This window comes from Salmo trutta, chromosome 29 (assembly GCF_901001165.1).
Source record: "Salmo trutta chromosome 29, fSalTru1.1, whole genome shotgun sequence".
In the NCBI taxonomy this organism is placed as follows: Eukaryota; Metazoa; Chordata; class Actinopteri; order Salmoniformes; family Salmonidae; genus Salmo; species Salmo trutta.
The window spans coordinates 17,482,581-17,503,778 of record NC_042985.1 but is presented as its reverse complement, the minus strand read 5'-3'; the positions used below and the strand labels follow the sequence as shown (position 1 = coordinate 17,503,778).

Here is a 21,198-nt window from a genome sequence, read left to right as displayed (position 1 = left end):
ACCCACTGGCTCCAGGTCATCTACAAGTCTCTGCTAGGTAAAGCCACGCCTTATCTCAGCTCACTGGTCACCATAGCAGCACCCACCCGTAGCACGCACTCCAGCAGGTATATCTCGCTGGTCACCCCCAAAGCCAATTCTTCCTTCGGCCGCCTCTCCTTCCAGTTCTCTGCTGCCAATGACTGGAACGAACTGCAAAAATCTCTGAAGCTGGAGACTCTTACCTCCCTCACTAGCTTTAAGCACCAGCTGTCAGAGCAGCTCACAGATCACTGCACCTGTACATAGCTCATCTGTAAATAGCACATCCAATCTCCCTAATCCCCATACTGTATTTATTTATTTATCTTGCTCCTTTGCACCCCAGTATCTCTACTTGCACATTCATCTTCTGCACATTCTACCATTCCAGTATTTAATGGCTATATTGTAATTACTTCGCCACCACGGCCTAATAATTGTCTTACCTCTCTTATCCTACCTCATTTGCACATGCTGTATATAGATTTTTCTACTGTATTATTGATTGTATGTTTGTTTATTCCATGTGTAACTCTGTGTTGTTGTATGTGTCGAACTGCTTTGCTTTATTTTGGCCAGGTCGTAGTTGCAAATGAGAACTTGTTCTCAACTAGCCTACCTGATTAAAATAAAGGTGAAATAAAAAAAATAAAACAATTCCTCAGGGGGGAGAGGTGCCAGACTAGGAGTGCCTGTCTGCCTGCCTGCCTGGCTGGATGGCTGGTGGAGCCAAGAGTGTTACAGCATTGCAGCATCACTGCCTGGTGTCACTTCACATAAAGCCTGGCTAATTCTGCACCAGGAGCAGTTTAGAGGGGCTCTGATCTCAGATTAAGAGACGCACAATCCGCTTCCTTCACATCAGCAGCCTGGTTATCCATTTACATTGTTATAAAAGCTCAGCACAGCCAAGTGCCAAGCAAACCAGATGCTGGCTTCATGTTTGTGTGTGTGTGTGTGTGTGTGTGTGTGTGTGTGTGTGTGTGTGTGTGTGTGTGTGTGTGTGTGTGTGTGTGTGTGTGTGTGTGTGTGTGTGTGTGTGTGTGTGTGTCCATGTCGGACACTGTGTGTGTATGTGTTGTTTGTGTTATGTGTGCGTGCATGTGTGACGGGTCGTTCCATGGGCAGGCGTAGGGTCCGATGGCATAGGGGGCAGAGCAGGGCTTGTAAGAGGGAGCTGAGGCCAGACTAGATCAATCCAGCATGTCTGGGCAGATATATAGGGAATCTCCCAGGCAGCCACAGATCCCCCAGTGTTGTATGATGTAATGTGTTGTTAATACACAGGCAGCATTACGTGCATGGTGAAAAGGCCATCAGGTTTATGACAAACACATTGGCTCACTGCTAAAGTGTTGACTATTGGAGTTAACAGGCAAGGATTATGGAAATGTTCAGGAAAAGCATGAGACGATTAATGGTTGAGTTTCAGATGCTTCTGATCTGATGTGTTTTTGTGAACCATCGAGGACTCCAATCTATCTCATATTCCTTCTATCTAGAACATGTATGGTGTTCTCAATCCCAATATCGAAGACAGCAGCAAGAAAAAGCTTTTGAGGCAATATCTCCACCCTTTCAATAAACTTCTGTAATCCAATTCACAGATGCAATAACCAAGACTTGTTAAAGGCAGAGCCATGCAATTACTGAATATAATAGGCCCTGGGATCAATAGAGCCAGGATGGAGACTCCAGTTTCCAACATCTAGAGAGGCAGAGGAGCATAAAGATACTCAAATGATAACATCACGGTGGGCCCGCAATCAACATTACAAATTTGTAACCATCTCGAATCCATTTCTGCATAGATCATTACTCCTGTCTAATTTGATTGGAAGGGAGAAGTGATACCCACCGTTGAGTGGAATTGAATCCCGGTGTACAGTATCATACTCTCTAAGGAGAGCAGTCAAGCCTCCCTGTTAGGATGGGTGTTTTAACAGGAGCACACCAAGGTCATCTTATCTCATTCTGTAAGTGCAGAAGGTAATAACACACCAGCCATCTACAGTAAATATCCAATGTTATTTTATCTGTTGCATATGACGTTTTGGTTGATTTTGATACACCAGCCATCTACATATTCAATGTTATTTTATCTATTGGATAAGCATATTGGTTTATTTTGATACACTAGTCATCTAAGTATCTAATATTGTTTTATCTATTTGAATAAGCATATTGGCTAATTTAATGATGTTCTCTGAGTTTGAGTATACCAGTGAGTAAATAGCCAGTAGTGTTTGTGTAAAGATGACTCAGTGTTCTGCATTATACAAGAGCTACAAGAGAACTGGATGTTTTTTTTTTACAATTACCGTTAGCCTCAATTGTCTATGCAGAATGCAGTTGTATATATTTAGCTGCTGTTAGTCACTCATTCATCATGGAGCCAGATCCATTTTGGCTGGTGCTGGTACAGAAGCCTTCCCTTCCAGTGCACCCAGAGCCAAGGCCTGTCACATTAACTTGATTAATACAGCGTTACAGTAGAGAGAAATCTCATGTTAGTGTGAAATTACACCATTCAAAGTGGAAAGTCACTTAAATTTCTCCTCAGTTCAGGTTACAAGAAACAATACTTCACACACTCCAATCCTTTTTTTTTCATTAGAAAAGATAAATAATCTGTGCTCTGTTTGTGGTTACACTCAGACATATTTTACTATATCTCTCCACACACACACACACACACACACACACACACACACACACACACACACACACACACACACACACACACACACACACACACACACACACACACAAAATGTGGGCTGAAGTACAATGCCATCTGCGCCGTAACACTGGAAACAGTTGCTCCTTTTGATCAAATGCAAATGAGCTGCTTGGCTGTTCTATCAACTCTCCTGCCTTCCCCCTACCACCAGCCCACCAGCCCCCACCCAGTCAGTCCACTAGCCCCCACCCAGCCAGTCCAGCCACACTGGGCTTTCACAGCTTGTGCTGAATGATCTCTGAACAGCTTGTGATGGCGTGGCCTCCACTCGCCTCACCACAGAGGGCCTCAGCCATTGAAGTAGAGCAACTAGATTGGGTTAAAAAAAAGCCCCTTTGACCATGGCACATTGAGTTGCATGAGGATGCCGGTTCTAGTAATTATATTTCTTTGGCCTCAGCAGCCCCTAGACATGGAGGATGGATGCACCCAGTTTTAGCAAATGTGTTGGCAAATGAAACATCTCCCTATAAGACTCTATTAAAGCTTTGTAGTTGGGTCAGTCGGTGCAGTCCCTGCTGTACTGTAACTGCTTGACTAAGTAGCCTCACCATTGAGCTAATGAGTTAAGAAACTATAGCTTTCTCAACCATGGAGAGAGATGTGATGTGTAACATTACAAAGGCATCTGTTATCCTCTTCTCTATGGCAATACTGTGGTTGCTTGGTCCATGGTTGAGAGAGCAGGCTATATCAGTCTCTCTTTAGACAGCACCCTGGTACACTAAACAGTATGAGATTGCCCTGTTTTGAACTATTGTGGAGGGATGATGGGTATTTTTGGTTCACTTCTCCCTAATGACAGGGCAGGAGAGAGGGTGGAGGTCGACTACACTGGTATATTTAGCACACTGTTGAATCCTCAGTCAACAATGCTCAGAGGGACATGAAATGTGACTTCGGCAGCTCATCAGAAGTAGTCCCAAACCTACTCTTTGTGTCCTTACCATAACATACACAGATCATTCAGACACTTCTAAAGTCATGCCACATGACATTCAAGGCATTGGAACTGCCAGGCAAGACAGAGAGTGGTTTTGAGAGTGATGGCACGTGTTTCTCCTCAGGCTCCTTGATCATGTCTTGGAACATGAGGGAAAACAGGTGTTTACATCCCTAACACCTCACCTTGGCTTGCTGAGTCCTGTCAAGCTAGACACATCACACGGCTTTCAGAAGAGAGGGCTCTATATTGAACTTAACTAATCTTACTATCAATCTATGCAGGGTCTTGCTTCAGTATGAAGCAATTTAACAGCAATACAACAAAGCCTTACTCGATGTTAAAAACAATTGTAGTCTATAATTTACTATAGCTTGTATGCCGGTCCACTGTCAGACAAATAGTAGTTGTTATCTTTGACATCTGATTCATTGACTTCCCTACATCTCCATTATTGGCCTTTACATGATCAGAATGTAGAGAAGGGATCAGAACATGGAGAAGGGATCAGAGCGTGGAGAAGGGATCAGAACGTGGAGAAGAGATCAGAACGTGGAGAAGAGATCAGAACGTGGAGAAGGGATAGTTGAGGAAAGTGGAGAAGGGATACTTACATCACCACCACCAGAGACATCTGCCATGTTCATGTAGTTGTTGTTGTTGGCAAACTGCAAGAGAAGAGAACAGATCATCATTATACCTCTGGCCTCGTACCAAGATTATGTCAAATCAGTGTCACATAGATATTTCCTTTCACAGATCCATTCAATTAGTGTCACTTGCGTTTACGTTTTTCACGTTCACGTGTTGAGTTTAGTCCTAGTTGTTTCTGCTTGGGTGACATTGCTCTATTGTCACATAGTAGAAATATGTCTTTCGAGAGGCTGTAGCCAATTCACTGCAAGGTAATGAAAATCTGGGCTGGCTATTCATGCCTTATGGGATGGTAATTAAGCATGGGTTTGCATCACAAAGCAAAGTATCAAGATGCTCTGGCAGGTTATTAACTTCAAGTAACCCAAGGGAGGAGGATGCTGCCAAGGAACTAAAAAAAGATGGTGGGAGAGTACCAATAGGACATGGAGCGGTTGTGTTTTTTTGGATTGGTGAAAGGCAAGCATGAGTGGAGGGGGTAGGTGTAGCTAGATGAGCTATTAAAAAATGTGTCCTTTAGTTTAGTTAAGAAATAGCAACAGCGCTGTGTTTTGCGTTCATGACGAGCCCCGTAAACCCACACACATAGCCCTCCTAGCAAAATGGCTGCCACTTCCTTTCTTCTGATACACAAGCGTGCTGACAGGTAGGAACAATGGGACACAGAATGAAGAATTATGCACTAGCAGCTGGGCTCTAGAGCACAATGCACCTCTCTGTGACCAGGCTACAGCAGCAGCACAAACCCCACAAACCCCAGCCTACACTGGGCAGGGAGGAAGAGGGGAAGAAGTTTGTGTCTTCATGGGTCCTCCCTCTGTGAGACACTTTCTCCATTTTCACAAAGCACTGGAATAATCTCCTTTTGTGTATTTATTACAAAGTCATTCTAGTGAAACATTATGAAAGTGGAACAACTCAAATATAGAGGGAGAGAAAAAATGGTTTCTTATCTTAAGGGGAAGCCAAACAATAGTGGAAACAAATTAAGATCAGAGCGAGATGAGAAGTGCATTAATTTATTTTCCACTCCTTTGTTTTTTTCTCCCCTCGTTTTCTTGTGAGTGGTTAGTATGCGAATGTAATTACCGAAAGAACTGTGGCTAATCAACTACGAATGGTATCCATTAATTAGCCTATGCCTTGGAGAGAGAGCGTGTAGAATCAGCAGCAATGTTAACCTCTCTGGTATGAGTGGGACGCTAGCCAGTGAAATTGCAGGGTGCCAAATTCAAACAACAGAAATCCCAGAATTCAAATTCCTCAAACATACAAGTACTGTACACCATTTTAAAGATAAACTTCTTTTTAATCCAGCCGCTGTGTCAGATTTCAAAAAGGCTTTATGGCGAAAGCACACCATGCAATTATGTTAGGACAGCGCCTAGCCACAAGAAACCATACAGACATTTTCCAGCCAAGGAGAGGACTCACAAAAGTCAGAAATAGCGATTAAATGAATCACTAACCTTTGATGATCTTCATCTGGTGGCACTCCCAGGACTCCATGTTACACAATAAATGTTCGTTTTGTTCAATAAAGTCCCTCTTTATGTCCAAAAACCTCAGTTTAAATTGGCGTGTTATGTTCAGTAATGCATTGTCTCAAATAACATCCGGTGAAATTGCAGAAGAGCCAAATCAAATTACAGAAATACTCATCATAAACATTGATGAAAGATACAAGTGTTATACATAGGATTAAAGATAAATTTCTTGTTAATCCAGCCACTGCGTCAGATTTCAAAATGGCTTTACAGCGAAAGTACACCATGCAATTATGTTAGGACAGCGCCTAGCCACAAAACACCATACAGACATTTTCCAGCCAAGGAGAGCCACTTACCTTTGATGATCTTCATCTGGTGGCACTCCCAGGACTCCATGTTACACAATAAATGTTTGTTTTGTTCGATAATTTCCCTCTTTATGTCCAAAAAGCTCAGTTTTGTTGGTGCGTTTAGTTCAGTAATCCAAAGGCACGAAGTGCGCTCTCAACATCCAGACAAAAGTCAAGAAATTACAATAAACATTCGTATAAACATGTCAAACGATGTTTAAAATCAATCCTCAGGTTGTTTTTGTCATAAATAATCAATAATATTTCAACCGGACAAAAGCTTCGTCAATAGAAAAGGAGAAACAAGAAAGGCGCGCTCCCGATCACGCGCTGGACTCATGTCTGGAAATTTCCACTGTCCACTCATTGAAAGTGCTGTATCTCCCTCATTTTTCAGAGTAAAAGCCTGAAACAATGCCTAAAGACTGGCCACATGTAGAAGAAGCCATAGAGATCGTGAACTGGGTCCTAAGTCTTTGTATGGTGGATAGGCTTTCAATGGAAAAACAGCCTTTGAAAATAATAGTACTTCCTGGATGGATTTTCCTCAGGTCTTCGCCTGCCATATCAGTTCTGTTATACTCACAGACATTATTTTAATAGTTTTGTAAACTTTATTGTGTTTCTATCCAAATCTACCAATTATATGCATATCATAGCTTCTGGGCCTGAGTAGCAGGCAGTTTAATTTGGGCACGCTTTTCATCCAAAATTCCGAATGCTGCCCTCTACCCTAGTGAAGTTAACAGCGTAATGCACCAATGAGAAGGGAAGCCACAAGCCCCACTAGCAGTTGGCAAAGTAGGTGGTTTGATACATTCAACACAACCCGTTTGTAGACCTCTTTACCTGGAGCTGTCCCACTGAACTGCATCTGAGCACTGGGGTTCAAACACACACACACACACACACACACACACACACACACACACACACACACACACACACAGAGAGTTGCAGATAACCTCAACTGTGAAACCTCTGTCAATAAGGAGTGGTCCTCCCTTCCCCCTTCTGTACTTTCAGACCTGACATGGCCAGGGTACATCAGGCATTCTGAGAAGCACACACAGACACAGACACAGACACACACACACACACACACACACACACACACACATCTGGCATTCTGAGCAGCACTCGGCTAGTAATTAACCTCAACGCAGCCTGGGCTTATCTGTGAAGTGTTACACTGTCCCCTTCTTCTTTTAGATTACAAATTGAAGCCTCAGAGATATCACTCTCTATTGAAACACAGGCAACATTGTGTTGATGTGGGAAGATATAGGAAGGTTTTGTGCAGTGCTACCTCTGTTCCTAACCCCCCTGGGTTTTTTTCTGGTGAGTGAGACGTTAGGGGGTGAACAAACAATAGCTCTGGAACCAAGAGAACTCTGAACATTCTGGGAAATTGAGAGGGAACATAAGGATCTAAGAAGATGAATACATCATTTTGTTGTTATTGTGGGCTTTCTAATGGCAAGAACTGATGCGGAGGTAGGCTATGTCTTCCCAGAGCATGCAGGTAGATTTGAGTGGGTTGGTTGTCAGTGTTTAGTTATTCATTAACGTCATCAACATCCAACCGTTTCCCAATGCAATTACTACCTGCAACATACAGACGTAGGATCTTAATTTGATCACTCTTTTGATGCTGAATATTTTTCTGTGCCGCAGAAAATGCAGATGAGCTTCGTGATATACACAAATTCACTGAAAACCAGCACTAACACGTGGTTAAATTAACAGTATTCCACTTGTCATGTAGCCTCATTTTGACCAGCTAATAGCCTAACCACAGATCAAGCAACATTATGGACTAAACATTAAAATCCTGCTGCACAGGATTGTTTTGCTGTGACCATACAGGTCAAATTAAGATCTGTAAACTACCGCCTCTGTGGTGTGTGCTCCCAACACATGGTGAATTTATACCTCAATAACACAAACACCACGCTCTAAGGTGAGACAATAGGAAAACAACCAACAACAATTGATACTGGCCCGAGTTCCAGTAAATTAGCTACAGAGAAAACACTGCAATAAGGAAAGGCCATTAATTAGTATTGTGAAACTCTTTAGGAAGACTTCCCCATTTCCATGAGGTGTGTTTTATTGTGCTTCCAGTTCCAGGGCACATTGGGTACAAGTCCAACTCCCCTCTGAGAACTAGATTGTATCCCAAATGGCACCCTATACCCTATGTAGTGCACTACTTTTGGGCCCTCGTCAAGAGCAGTGCACTATAAAATGAATAGGGTGCCATTTGGGACACATCCTAGTCTCTCACCAACACCATTGGAAATGGTCCCCAGCCACTAGTATCAATCTTGACCATTAAGAGCTCTACCCTACCGTGGCAGTCGCTTGGCCACATCCTCAGTGGACAGCAAGTAGCAACACGAGCGGATCTTGTTATTGTTATATTGTTGCTCCCAATTAATCTTGGTGGAACGCCGGCGTTTAATGTTCATGTTTCACGGCCGGCTCTGATTGAGTCAAATGCCAGATGAAATTAAGTGTGATTGGAAGGACTGTGCAGCTGACGGCAGAGCCTGCACTAAAATGGGTCAGAGCAGACAATGAGCGCTCTGTAATTAAAATGATGAGATGAGCAGGATGGATGAGCAAACTCTGCCTGCTACAGTCCTCGTTAGGACAAAATCAAACCATGCTATGTTACACGGGAAGCTTTTTGGCAGCAGTGAAATCTGCCACTGGTGGAACTAAGATTGTCTGGAGTTTTATCACCCGAACATGACAGAGTAAATGTTACAGAAATGTTATCATGGGGTGTTCTTACAGGTACCAGGGAACTGGGGGTGAAAAATCTGTAGGAACATAAGAGCACAGCAGCAACAGGCCAGGCAAACCTGTTACTAAGCATTAGACAGCCCTGCACATCCAAGCTCCAAGCTCAGCATGTTTGGAAAAACAAGTGATGTCTCTCTTTCCCTCTCCCAATCTCTCTTTCTCTGTCATTCTCTCTCTATATCTCCTAAAGGCTCTATCTGGCAGAGGGGAACAAGCAGCAGTAGAGTAAAGTAGAGCTTTAAAATAGCCTTGGGATAGAAGGCTTTTATTAACAGAGTGGATCCATGGCCAAAGGAGCTCTGTGTAACACGAGCCTCGATGGTGTGAGAGAGACAGAAACGGCAGAGCAAACACACTGACTGACCGGCCATCTACCTAGTGTTTTCACTCCCAGCCACTTCCTCTCTATCTGCACTAGCAGCAAATTTCTTTCTTCAATAAATGTTTCAGAGAAGAGAGAATTAAAGAGCTTACATGATCCTGATCCTGCCGTGAAAAGACTGTAAAGGCTGTACTGTCTGGGAAAACACTCATAGAGAGAGACAGAAAAGCATTAAGCTTTCCTCACAGTGAATCAGATGAAGAGATGAATTTAATTTCTCTCTGTGTTTTGAGAAGGGAAAGAATACCCAATCCTTTGCAATTGGCAGTCTTCTCTCACATTATAGTGCAATGATGAGCTCTTGTGAGAGCTGGAAGAGGAGGAGGGGAAATTGTGGCTGTTTACATCTTCATTTGCTGAGATGCATTTGCTTTCTCCATGTACTCCATGACACCTGAAACCACAACCTCTTTAGGGAATACCTGGGATAGGATAAAGTAATAATTCTACCCCCCCCCTCCCCCTAAAAAAAAAAAGACATAGATGTACTATTGTAAAGTGGTTGCTCCACTGGATATCATAAGGTGAATGCACCAATTTGTAAGTCGCTCTGGATAAGAGCGTCTGCTAAATGACGTAAATGTAAATGTACTGTAAATACCATAGTAGTTCATTGAATTGTTTTTTTTTTTAAAGACTTTCCACCCAATAACTTGTACTAGGAACTTTTCTTCACATTTTCCTGTATGCATATATATATTTTTTCAAATGGATATTCTGCCAATAGTCTATCCACAAGCAGGTACATTTGATAACCCTTGTAAAGCCATTGTATGACTGATAATATTGTGTCATTTCAAAACTAGATTTCCAACCTGCCAGGATCTTATAACCGTAGTTCAAGAATATTTGTATGAAAATATGTCAGGTCGGAAATAAGCTGTTAACAGCTATTATACCAAACACTATTATTTCAACCCCAGGGCAAACACAATATTACACCAGTATGACCCCATCTTACCCCCAGTATGAGGTAGGAACCAAATTGATAAAATCAAATTTTATTTGTCACATGTGCCGAACAACCTTACAGTGCTTACTTACTAGCCCTTAACCAACAACACAGATTTAAGAAAAGAAAAAATAAGTAAGAGATAAGAATAACAAATAATTAAAGAGCAGCCGTAAATAACAATAGCAATAGTTCAATTATGAACTTTGTCAAAAGAAACCACATTTGTTGTGGACCTGGAATTCCTGGAACTGCCAATGGATGAAGATAATCAAAGGTAATGGATTATTGACAATAGTATTATTGATATTACATGGTTACAAGATGATGCTAAGCTAATTAGGCTAGCTTATTGTTCTTAGCACAGCACCCGGTTTATTGCAACTTGTGATTTCCCAGTAAAGTTATTTTGAAATCTGGCAAGACAGTATCATTTACGAAATGTTAAACTATAATTATTTGAATGACAATATTATAATTTACCAAGGTTTTCGAATAGTAATTTTGAAAATTGTAACGTTGTTCACCGGAAGCATTTCAGAGAAGAAAAAAATCCGAATTTCACCGCTACTGTAAAATGCGGTTTTTGGATATAAATATGAACTTGATGGAACAAAAAATGCATGTATTGTATAACATAATGTCCTAGGAGTGTCATCTGATGGAGATTGTCAAAGGTTGGTGCATAATTTTAGCTGGTTTCTGCTTTTGGTGATGCCTGACCATGAATTGAAAATGGATGTTTGTACTTTTGTGGCTATGTACTGTCCTAACATAATCTAACTTTATGCTTTTGCCGTAAAGCCTCTTTGAAAATCGAACAATGTGGTTAGATTAAGGAGATGTTTATCTTTTAAATGGTGTAAAATAGTTGATTGTTTGAGAAATTGAAATTATTAGATTTTTGATGTTTTGAATTTCCAGCCTTGCTAGCAATCCCGTCTCAGGGTTCATTGCTAACCCGTGGCCTCAACAGGCTAGTCAACTCTACCAGTGAGCAGTACTGTATCATTTTAGTCAACAAGATTTTTGCAACGTAAGCTTAACTTTCTGAACATTCGAGATGTGTAGTCCACTTGTGTAGCTAGCAGGACTGACTTTGTGTTAGCTAGCCAACGTTTAATCACTTTTGCATTATGAAAGGTACCAGACATGGACACGAATGATCCATTGGTAGTTTGTTGTAACCAAGTATTGGTGCTAACCGTGTGTTATTGGATGCTAGCATGCTAGTTAGCTACGGCGTCATAGGACACGGTGCACTGGAAGAAGCTGGAAGAATACTGTACCAAGTTATCTAGCTGAATAAACTAAGTTTGAGCCTATTCCTGGTAACATTGAACCACTGTAGTTTACATCATTTATAATTTCTAAAGTGGAAGTTGGAAAGTTATATTTGAGTGTCATTGAGTGTCATTGAGTGCTTATTCCAATCTCCTTTGCATTAGCATAGCCTCTCCTGTAGCCTGTCAACCATGTGTCTGCCTATCCCTGTTCTCTCCTCTCTGCACAGGCCACACAAACGCTTCACACCGCGTGGCCGCTGTCACTCTAACCTGGTGGTCCCAGCGCGCATGACCCACGTGGAGTTCCAGGTCTCCGGCAGCCTCTGGAACTGCCGGTCTGCGGCCAACAAGGCAGAGTTCATCTCAGCCTATGCTACCCTCCAGTCCCTCGACTTCTTGGCGCTGACGGAAACATGGATTACCACAGAAAACACTGCTACTCCTACTGCTCTCTCCACGTCTTACCACGTGTTCTCGCATACCCCGAGAGCATCTGGTCAGCGGGGTGGCGGGACTGGAATCCTCATCTCTCCCAAGTGGACATTCTCTCTTTCTCCCCTGACCCATCTGTCTATCTCCTCCTTTGACCGCTGGCTACGTCCCTTCCGTCTTCAAGAGAGCGAGAGTTGCACCCCTTCTCAAAAAACCTACACTCGATCCCTCCGATGTCAACAACTACAGACCAGTATCCATTCTTTCTTTCCTCTCCAAAACTCCAAGGCTCTCCGCACTGCTAAAGCTAACTCTCTCTCCTCTGCTCTCATCCTTCTAGACCTATCTGCTGCCTTTGATACTGTGAACCATCAGATCCTCCTCTCCACCCTCTCCGAGTTGGGCATCTCCGGCGCGGCTCACTCCTGGATTGTGTCCTACCTGACAGGTCGCTCCTACCAGGTGGCGTGGCGAGAATCCGTCTCCGCACCACGTGCTCTCACCACCGGTGTCCCCCAGGGCTCAGTTCTAGGCCCTCTCCTATTCTCGCTATACACCAAGTCACTTGGCTCTGTCATATCCTCACATGGTCTCTCCTATCATTGCTACGCAGACGACACACAATTAATCTTCTCCTTTCCCCCTTCTGATAACCAGGTGGCGAATCGCATCTCTGCATGTCTGGCAGACATATCAGTGTGGATGACGGATCACCACCTCAAGCTGTACCTCGGCAAGACGGAGCTACTCTTCCTCCCGGGGAAGGACTGCCCGTTCCATGATCTCGCCATCACGGTTGACAACTCCATTGCGTCCTCCTCCCAGAGTGCTAAGAGCCTTGGCGTGACCCTGGACAACACCCTGTCGTTCTCAGCTAACATCAAGGCGGTGACCCGATCCTGTAGGTTCATGCTCTACAACATTCGCAGAGTATGACCCTGCCTTACACAGGAAGCGGCGCAGATCCTAATCCAGGCACTTGTCATCTCCCGTCTGGATTACTGCAACTCGCTGCTGGCGGGGCTCCCTGCCTGTGCCATTAAACCCTTACAACTCATCCAGAACGCCGCAGCCCGTCTGGTGTTCAACCTTCCCAAGTTCTCGCACGTCACCCCGCTCCTCCGCACACTCCACTGGCTTCCAGTTGAAGCTCGCATCTGCTACAAGACCATGGTGCTTGCCTATGGAGCTATGAGGGGAACGGCACCTCCGTACCTTCAGGCTCTGATCAGTCCCTACACCCAAAGAAGGGCACTGCGTTCATCCACCTCTGGCCTGCTCGCCTCCCTACCTCTACGGAAGCACAGTTCCCGCTCAGCCCAGTCAAAACTGTTCGCTGCTCTGGCACCCCAATGGTGGAACAAGCTCCCTCACGACGCCAGGACAGCGAAGTCAATCACCACCTTCCGGAGACACCTGAAACCCCACCTCTTTAAGGAATACCTGGGATAGGATAAAGTAATCCTTCTACCCCCCCCCCAAAAAAAAAGATATAGATGTACTATTGTAAAGTGGTTGTTCCACTGGATATCATAAGGTGAATGCACCAACTTGTAAGTCGCTCTGGGTAAGAGCGTCTGCTAAATTACGTAAATGTAAATGTTAGTGATGAGCTTTGAGGCACTATGGTGTTGAACGCTGGGCTGTAGTCAATGAATAGCATTCTCACATAGGTGTTCCTTTTGTCCAGGTGTGAAAGGGCAGTGTGGAGTACAATAGAGATTGCATCATCTGTGGATCTGTTAGTGCGGTATGCAAATTGGAGTGGGTCTAGGGATTCTGGGATAATGGTGTTTATGTGAGCCATGACCAGCCTTTCAAAGCATTTCATGGCTACAGACGTGAGTGCTACGGGTTGGTAGTCATTTAGGCAGGTTACCTTAGTGTTCTTGGGCACAGCGACTATGGGGGTCTGCTTGAAACATGTTGGTATTACAGACTCAGACAGGGAGAGGTTGAAAATGTCAGTGAAGAGACTTGCCAGTTGGTCAGCGCATCCTCGGAGTACACGTCCTGGTAATCCGTCTGGCCCTGCGGCCTTGTGAATGTTTAAAGTGTCATATGATGATGCTCATAAATGTGGAGATAAAATAAGATAACTGTTTGGTATAGTCAGCTTGGACTGTTGTGCTGGTTTGGTCAATATACAGTCCAGATTCACAAGAGCATGAACAGAGAGAGAAGACATCGAAAAGATAATTTTCTAAGCATAAATCAAGTATTTTTTTTCGCTTAAGTTTTGGACTGCGAAATTCCATACTAAATTTAATACAAAGGGTCTAGAATCTTCCTTTTCCATCTGCACTTTAGACTATTCAATTCCAAAGTTGACTCTCATGAATAAATCAAAATGAAATTACCTCACAATAAGTGATTGGCTATGTAAAAAAAACAATGTCTACTCTGTGATGGACGACACACAGAATGAGCAGAAAATAGGCTACTTTGGTTACACAATACAATCCAAAGCCATCAGTATCAGTCCCCGCTTGACAGCAGGTAAGCACCTTGGCCGTGTTCCTCCTCCCTCCTCCTCACAGAAACACCAAAAACTAATTCAATCAAGAGCAGACATTTGCCAGAAACATATCAGCTGCTGACAAGCAATTTTACAGTTCAACTATGAGCTCAGTAATCACAGCATAGCCTCTGTTCTCTGGGACATGATGCCTATGCTAATGTATTCTCCAGTCCAGTCATCTCTCTGTAAGAAGGATAAAATACCAGTCAACTTGCAACTACACTACGCCTCCAGTTCAGTCCAGAGTATAACCACAAGTAATTTGCTCTGTTGTTTCTATTTATTTTAATATTTCCATTAAGATGCCAGCCACAGTAGCTTTGGCCCTTTCATTTAGCAGAAGGGGAGGAGACCAAGACTAGCAATACAAACGGAACACTTTCCTTTCCGCATTATCTCCACCAGGCCAGTTGCAGCTTGGGTAAACACCAATCTCTGATTCCCTGGGTCCTCCTCACCAAATACATGCTCATGTACCACCCAATTCAGCGTAAACAGTCTGCAGCTGGACCCTCCTGTGATTATAGGGGCTATTCACCCCCAGCATGCCCCCATACATGCAGTGCCAAGCTGGCACATATAGATATATATATATTCCTCACTATGTGTTTGGCAGTCAATTTGTAAAGCGACTCCAGTGCACAGCGTGTCCACACAGTCAGCTCACAAGCTGTGTTCTGATCTGCAGGAAGAATCGATCCGTAATTCAGTTTAAAGCTAAAATCATTACTCCCACAGCACAGCAGACTGTTCCCTCCCATAAGAACTAACTGACTGCTGGTCCAGGACTACACAAGAAGTAACATTAAAGTTAATTTCTTTCTCTCTGTCTGTCTCCCATATTTCCTTCTCTCTACTTCTCTCTCTCTCTGTCCCTTACACCCTCTCTCTCTCTCCCCCCCTTTGTCCCTTACACACTCTCTCTGTCCCTTACACACTAGGCTTGGGCGGTATCCAGATTTTCATACAGACCATGTGCCATTCCAGAATATTCTGTAATACCGGCAATGAACAAAATCCCACTGAGCCTCTATAATCCGGGGTGGTAGGTAGCCTATTGGTTAGACCGTTGGGTCAGTAACCGAAAGGTTGTTAGATCGAATCCTTGAGCTGACAAGGTAAAAATCTGCCATTCTGCCTCTGAACAAGGCAGTTAACCCACTCTTCCTAGGCTTTCATTGTAAATAAGAATTTTTCATTGTAAATAAGAAATAACTGACTTGCCTAGTAAAATAAATAAAAAAATCCAAAGGTTAGCAATGCTAACAAGTACATGTACAGTTGAAGTCGGAAGTTTACATACACCTTAGACAAATACATTTCAACTAAATGTTTCACAATCCCTGACATTTAATCCTAGTAAAAAATTCCCTGTCTTAGGTCAGTTAGGATCACCACTTTGTTTTAAGAAAGTCAAATGTCAGAATAATAGTAGAGAATGATTTATTTCAGCTTTTATTTCTTTCATCACGTTCCCAGTGGGTCAGAAGTTTACATACACTCAAATAGTACTTGGTTCCAAAAGCCTTCCAAAAGCTTCCCACAATAGGTTGGGTGAATTTTGGCCCTTCCTCCTGACAGAGCTGGTGTAACTGAGTCAGGTTTGTAGGCCTCCTTGCTTGTACACGCCTTTCCAGTTCTGCCCACACATTTTCTATAGGATTGAGGTAAAGGCTTTGTGATGGCCACTCCAATACCTTGACTTTGTTGTCCTTAAGCCATTTTGCCACTACTTTGGAAGTATGCTTGGGGTCATTGTCCATTTGGAAGACTGATTTGCGACCAAGCTTCAACTTCCTGACTGATGTCTTGAGATGTTGCTTCAATATATCCACATAATTTTCATTCCTCATGATGCTATCTATTTTGTGAAGTGCACCAGTTCCTCCTGCAGTTAAGCACTCCCACAATATGATGCTGCCACCCCTGTGCTTCACGGTTGGGATGATGTTCTTCGGCTTGCAAGCCTCTCCCTTTTTCCTCCAAACATAACAATAGTCATTAGGGCCAAAAAGTTATATTTTTGTTTCATCAGACATTTCTCCAAAAAGTACAATCTTTGTCCCCATGTGCAGTTGCAAACCGTAGTCTGGCTTTTTTTATGGTGGTTTGGAGCAGTGGCTTCTTCCTTGCTGAGCGACCTTTCAGGTTATATCGATATATGACTTGTTTTACTGTGGATACAGATACTTTTGTACCTGTTTCCTCCAGCATCTCCACAAGGTCCTTTGCTGTTGTTCTGGGATTGATTTGCACTTTTCGCACCAAAGTACGTTCATGTCTAGGAGACAGAACGCATCTCCTTCCCGAGCGGTATGACGGCTGCGTGGTCCCATAGTGTTTATACTTGCGTACTATTGTTTGTACAGATGATCGTGGTACCATCAGGCATTTGGAAATTGCTCCCAAGGACGAACCAGACTTGTGGAGGTCTACAATTATTTTCTGAGGCCTTGGCTGATTTCTTTTGATTTTCCCATGATGTCAAGCAAAGAGGCACTGAGTTCGAAGGTAGGCCTTGAAATACATCCACAGGTACACCTCCAATTCACTCAAATTATGTCAATTAGCCTAGCAGAAGCTTCTAAAGTTATGACATCATTTTCTGGAATTTTCCAAGCTGTTTAAAGGCACAGTCAACTTAGTGTATGCAAACTTCTGACCCACTGGAATTGTGATACAGTGAATTATAAGTGAAATAATCTGTCTGTAAACAATTGTTGGAAAAATTACTTGTGTCATGCACAAAGTAGATGTCCTAACCGACTTAACAAGAAATGTGTGGAGTGGTTGAAAAATGAGTTTTAATGACTCCAACCTAAGTGTATGTAAACTTCCGACTTCAACTGTAACATCGCATAGTGAATGCTAAAAAGCTTATTGCGAACATTTTATACAGTCTCTGACCTAAATTATTTGCAGGACAGACATCCCAGCTCATAAAGTTATACAAAAACATGCTACTCATAAAACAAATAATAGACAGCATGGCTCCAGGAGGGTTTTTTCTGCTGTTACCAATCTTAGCTTGATTTTGGAAGAAGATAACCACTTAGCTAGATAGTTAACTAGCAAATCAAATCAAAAGCACAACTGCATAGCATTTAAAACATTTTAGACAGTTAACTTAATAGTTATAAGATATCTAGCTTGCAAACATTTAGTTGTGAATTCCATGCTGTAACTAGATCACCTGGCGCATGATGCACAACAGTGAGTGACTCACAAGGCTCTGGTCTCTCGTCGTTGTGTGCTTATAAACAATCACCACGTGACTGGGGAATATAATGAAAGATTACGTGACAGGTGAAATGAAGAACACGATCTTTTTAATCTCCTAAAGTATTGCACAAGTTGACCGTAGGTATTTACTTAAAAAGTAGCTACAAATATTTAAATGTATGAAAACTTAAAAGAAAGTTTCAATGGTATTCACGGTATTGAAAAAACATCCCGTGGCTATTTTCAAATACCACGGTATATGGTATATACGGTATACCATTCAAGCCTATCTCTCACCCCTCACTAGATTAAAACGGATCAGTAGAACAGGTCTGAGAGAGAAAGATTTGGTGTTATCCGAAGTCTGGATCTAACAGATGACAGTTTTATTCAGTCTGTGTCCTGATTGTCTCTCTCTTTCACAGCCTGTCCACTCTCTTCTGCTCTGGCCCTGCATTGTTTGCGTCTCAAATGGAACACTATTCCATAGGTCTCTGGTCAAAAGTAGTGCACTATATAGGAAATAAGTTGCTATTTGGGACATGGCCATTGTGTCGTCAGTCTGCCCTGTTTGCTTTAATAAATCTGGACCAGACCTGATGGAATTGTTTAACTCCATGCTGGGAAATCAACATGGCTATAAAAGACCACCTGTTCACTGTTCACTTATACTCTACCAGTGTTTGATGTCTTGCGTCCCAAATATTACCCTATTACTTATATAGCAGTACTTTTGACCATAGCCCTATGGGAGTACTATGGGCCCTGGTCAAAAGTAGTGCACTATGTAGGGAATAGGGTCCCATTTGGGAAGCAGCCTCGGTGGAGTTGAATGTATTAATAAAACTGAGTTTCAGGTCTCAGGTGCAGGTCCCCTCAGAAAGACTTCATGGGCATAAAGATTTTGTGTAAGTTCAATTTAATGTATATGAAAGATACAGTCCCAAGGGTGCTCTCAAGGGTGTGTGCACACCTAATATAGATGTGTCTATTTGGGACGGGAGTTAAACCTAAGTAGAGCCTCCCAGGTACTATGTTACAGTACATGGTATAACTAAGAACATTCCTTCTTCCTTGTTGCTGGCTTAAGGAACATGGGCTACACTTGGAAACAAACTGAAGTGGTCAATTAAGAAAATAAAGGAAATGAGATTGAATGATATTATAGTGTACTTCACTTTCAAGTTTCTTCTCTGGGCCAGCTTGTTTTGGTAGTGTTGAGAGAGAGAGACTGTAAGTAAAAGTCTGAGGTTAGTGACGCAGACATCTTTTGTCATGTTCTCTGCAGAGCAAACATAACAAACACTGGGCCGAGGAGAGTTGTGGTTTGGTTCCGTATGATGGCCAGTGCTAAAGGTAGCTACATTTTTCTTGTTATTACTCTTGTGTCATATATTCAAAAATGTCCCCTACGACTCAAACCATGCTTGATCTGTTTCAGGAATACGGAATATGTGGATAAATAGGCTGTATCAATCAACCACATGTTCGGAATTATGATGACACAAAGCTACTTCCATTACAGTCAAAACAATTCACAAAGTATGTCAGAAATTCATTGGATCTGTGACAGATGCACACCAAAGCCTCAACACTGTAGTTGATACTAGGACTGTTGCGGTAACCATATTACCGTCACAGCGGCAGTCACGAGTCATGAATTCAGTGAAATTCCATGTGACCGTTAGTCATGGTAATTAGGCTTCTCCAAGCTCTGATGTTGCTGATGGTCATTAGTAGCCTACCAAACTTGCTAACTGCCTGGTACTCAACACTTTATTGTCCCTCTAATCACTCTGACATCAATGCAAATGTTTTCGAAAATCTAACTAAACACTTAATGAGAGCCCATGAGCTCATGTTGCCCAACATTTCAATAGGCTGTGCAATTGCATGAGAAAACAGAGTGATGGCCTCTACTGAAAAGAGGAGGATCAGCTTTCTATAGGCTAGGCCTACTATATTTATTTATTTTTCAACTTTCCTAATATTAAGCACATTGCTTATATACTGCTCAAAAAAATAAAGGGAACACTTAAACAACACAATGTAACTCCAAGTCAATCACACTTCTGTGAAATCAAACTGTCCACTTAGGAAGCAACACTGATTGACAATAAATTTCACATGCTGTTGTGCAAATGGAATAGACAACAGGTGGAAATTATAGGCAATTAGCAAGACACCCCCAATAAAGGAGTGGTTCTGCAGGTGGGGACCACAGACCAGTTCTCAGTTCCTATGCTTCCTGGCTGATGTTTTGGTCCCTTTTGAATGCTGGCGGTGCTTTCACTCTAGTGGTAGCATGAGACGGAGTCTACAACCCACACAAGTGGCTCAGGTAGTGCAGCTCATCCAGGATGGCACATCAATGCGAGCTGTGGCAAGAAGGTTTGCTGTGTCTGTCAGCGTAGTGTCCAGAGCATGGAGGCGCTACCAGAAGACAGGCCAGTACATCAGGAGACGTGGAGAAGGCCGTAGGAGGGCAACAACCCAGCAGCAGGACCGCTACCTCCGCCTTTGTGCAAGGAGGAGCACTGCCAGAGCCCTGCAAAATGACCTCCAGCAGGCCACAAATGTGCATGTGTCTGCTCAAACGGTCAGAAACAGACTCCATGAGGGTGGTATGAGGGCCAGACGTCCACAGGTGGGGGTTGTGCTTTCAGCCCAACACCGTGCAGGACGTTTGGCATTTGCCAGAGAACACCAAGATTGGCAAATTCGCCACTGGCGCCCTGTGCTCTTCACAGATGAAAGCAGGTTCACACTGAGCACATGGAACAGATGTGACAGTCTGGAGACACCGTGGAGAACGTTCTGCTGCCTGCAACATCCTCCAGCATGACCGGTTTGGCGGTGGGTCAGTCATGGTGTGGGGTGGCATTTCTTTGGGGGGCCGCACAGCCCTCCATGTGCTCGCCAGAGGTAGCCTGACTGCCATTAGGTACCGAGATGAGATCCTCAGACCCCTTGTGAGACCATATGCTGATGCGGTTGGCCCTGGGTTCCTCCTAATGCAAGACAATGCTAGACCTCATGTGGCTGGAGTGTGTCAGCAGTTCCTGCAAGAGGAAGGCATTGATGCTATGGACTGGCCCGCCCGTTCCCCAGACCTGAATCCAATTGAGCACATCTGGGATATCATGTCTCGCTCCATCCACCAACACCACGTTGCACCACAGACTGTGCAGGAGTTGGCGGATGCTTTAGTCCAGGTCTGGGAGGAGATCCCTCAGGAGACCATCTGCCACCTCATCAGGAGCATGCCCAGGCATTGTAAGGAGGTCATACAGGCACGTGGAGGTCACACACACTACTGAGCCTCATTTTGACTTGTTTTAAGGACATTACATCAAAGTTAGATCAGCCTGTAGTGTGGTTTTCCACT

At 43.3% G+C, this 21,198-nt stretch overlaps 1 protein-coding gene across 1 annotated transcript in view; it reads right to left on the bottom strand.

Moving 5' to 3' along the window:
- Positions 1–21,198, bottom strand: part of LOC115167025 (TOX high mobility group box family member 3-like) — a 71,941-nt gene that overhangs the window by 23,895 nt on the left and 26,848 nt on the right. The window contains exon 2 of the mRNA XM_029721049.1: positions 4,322–4,375. Coding sequence (XP_029576909.1) covers positions 4,322–4,375 — 54 coding nt within the window. The remainder of the gene's footprint in view (positions 1–4,321; positions 4,376–21,198) is intronic.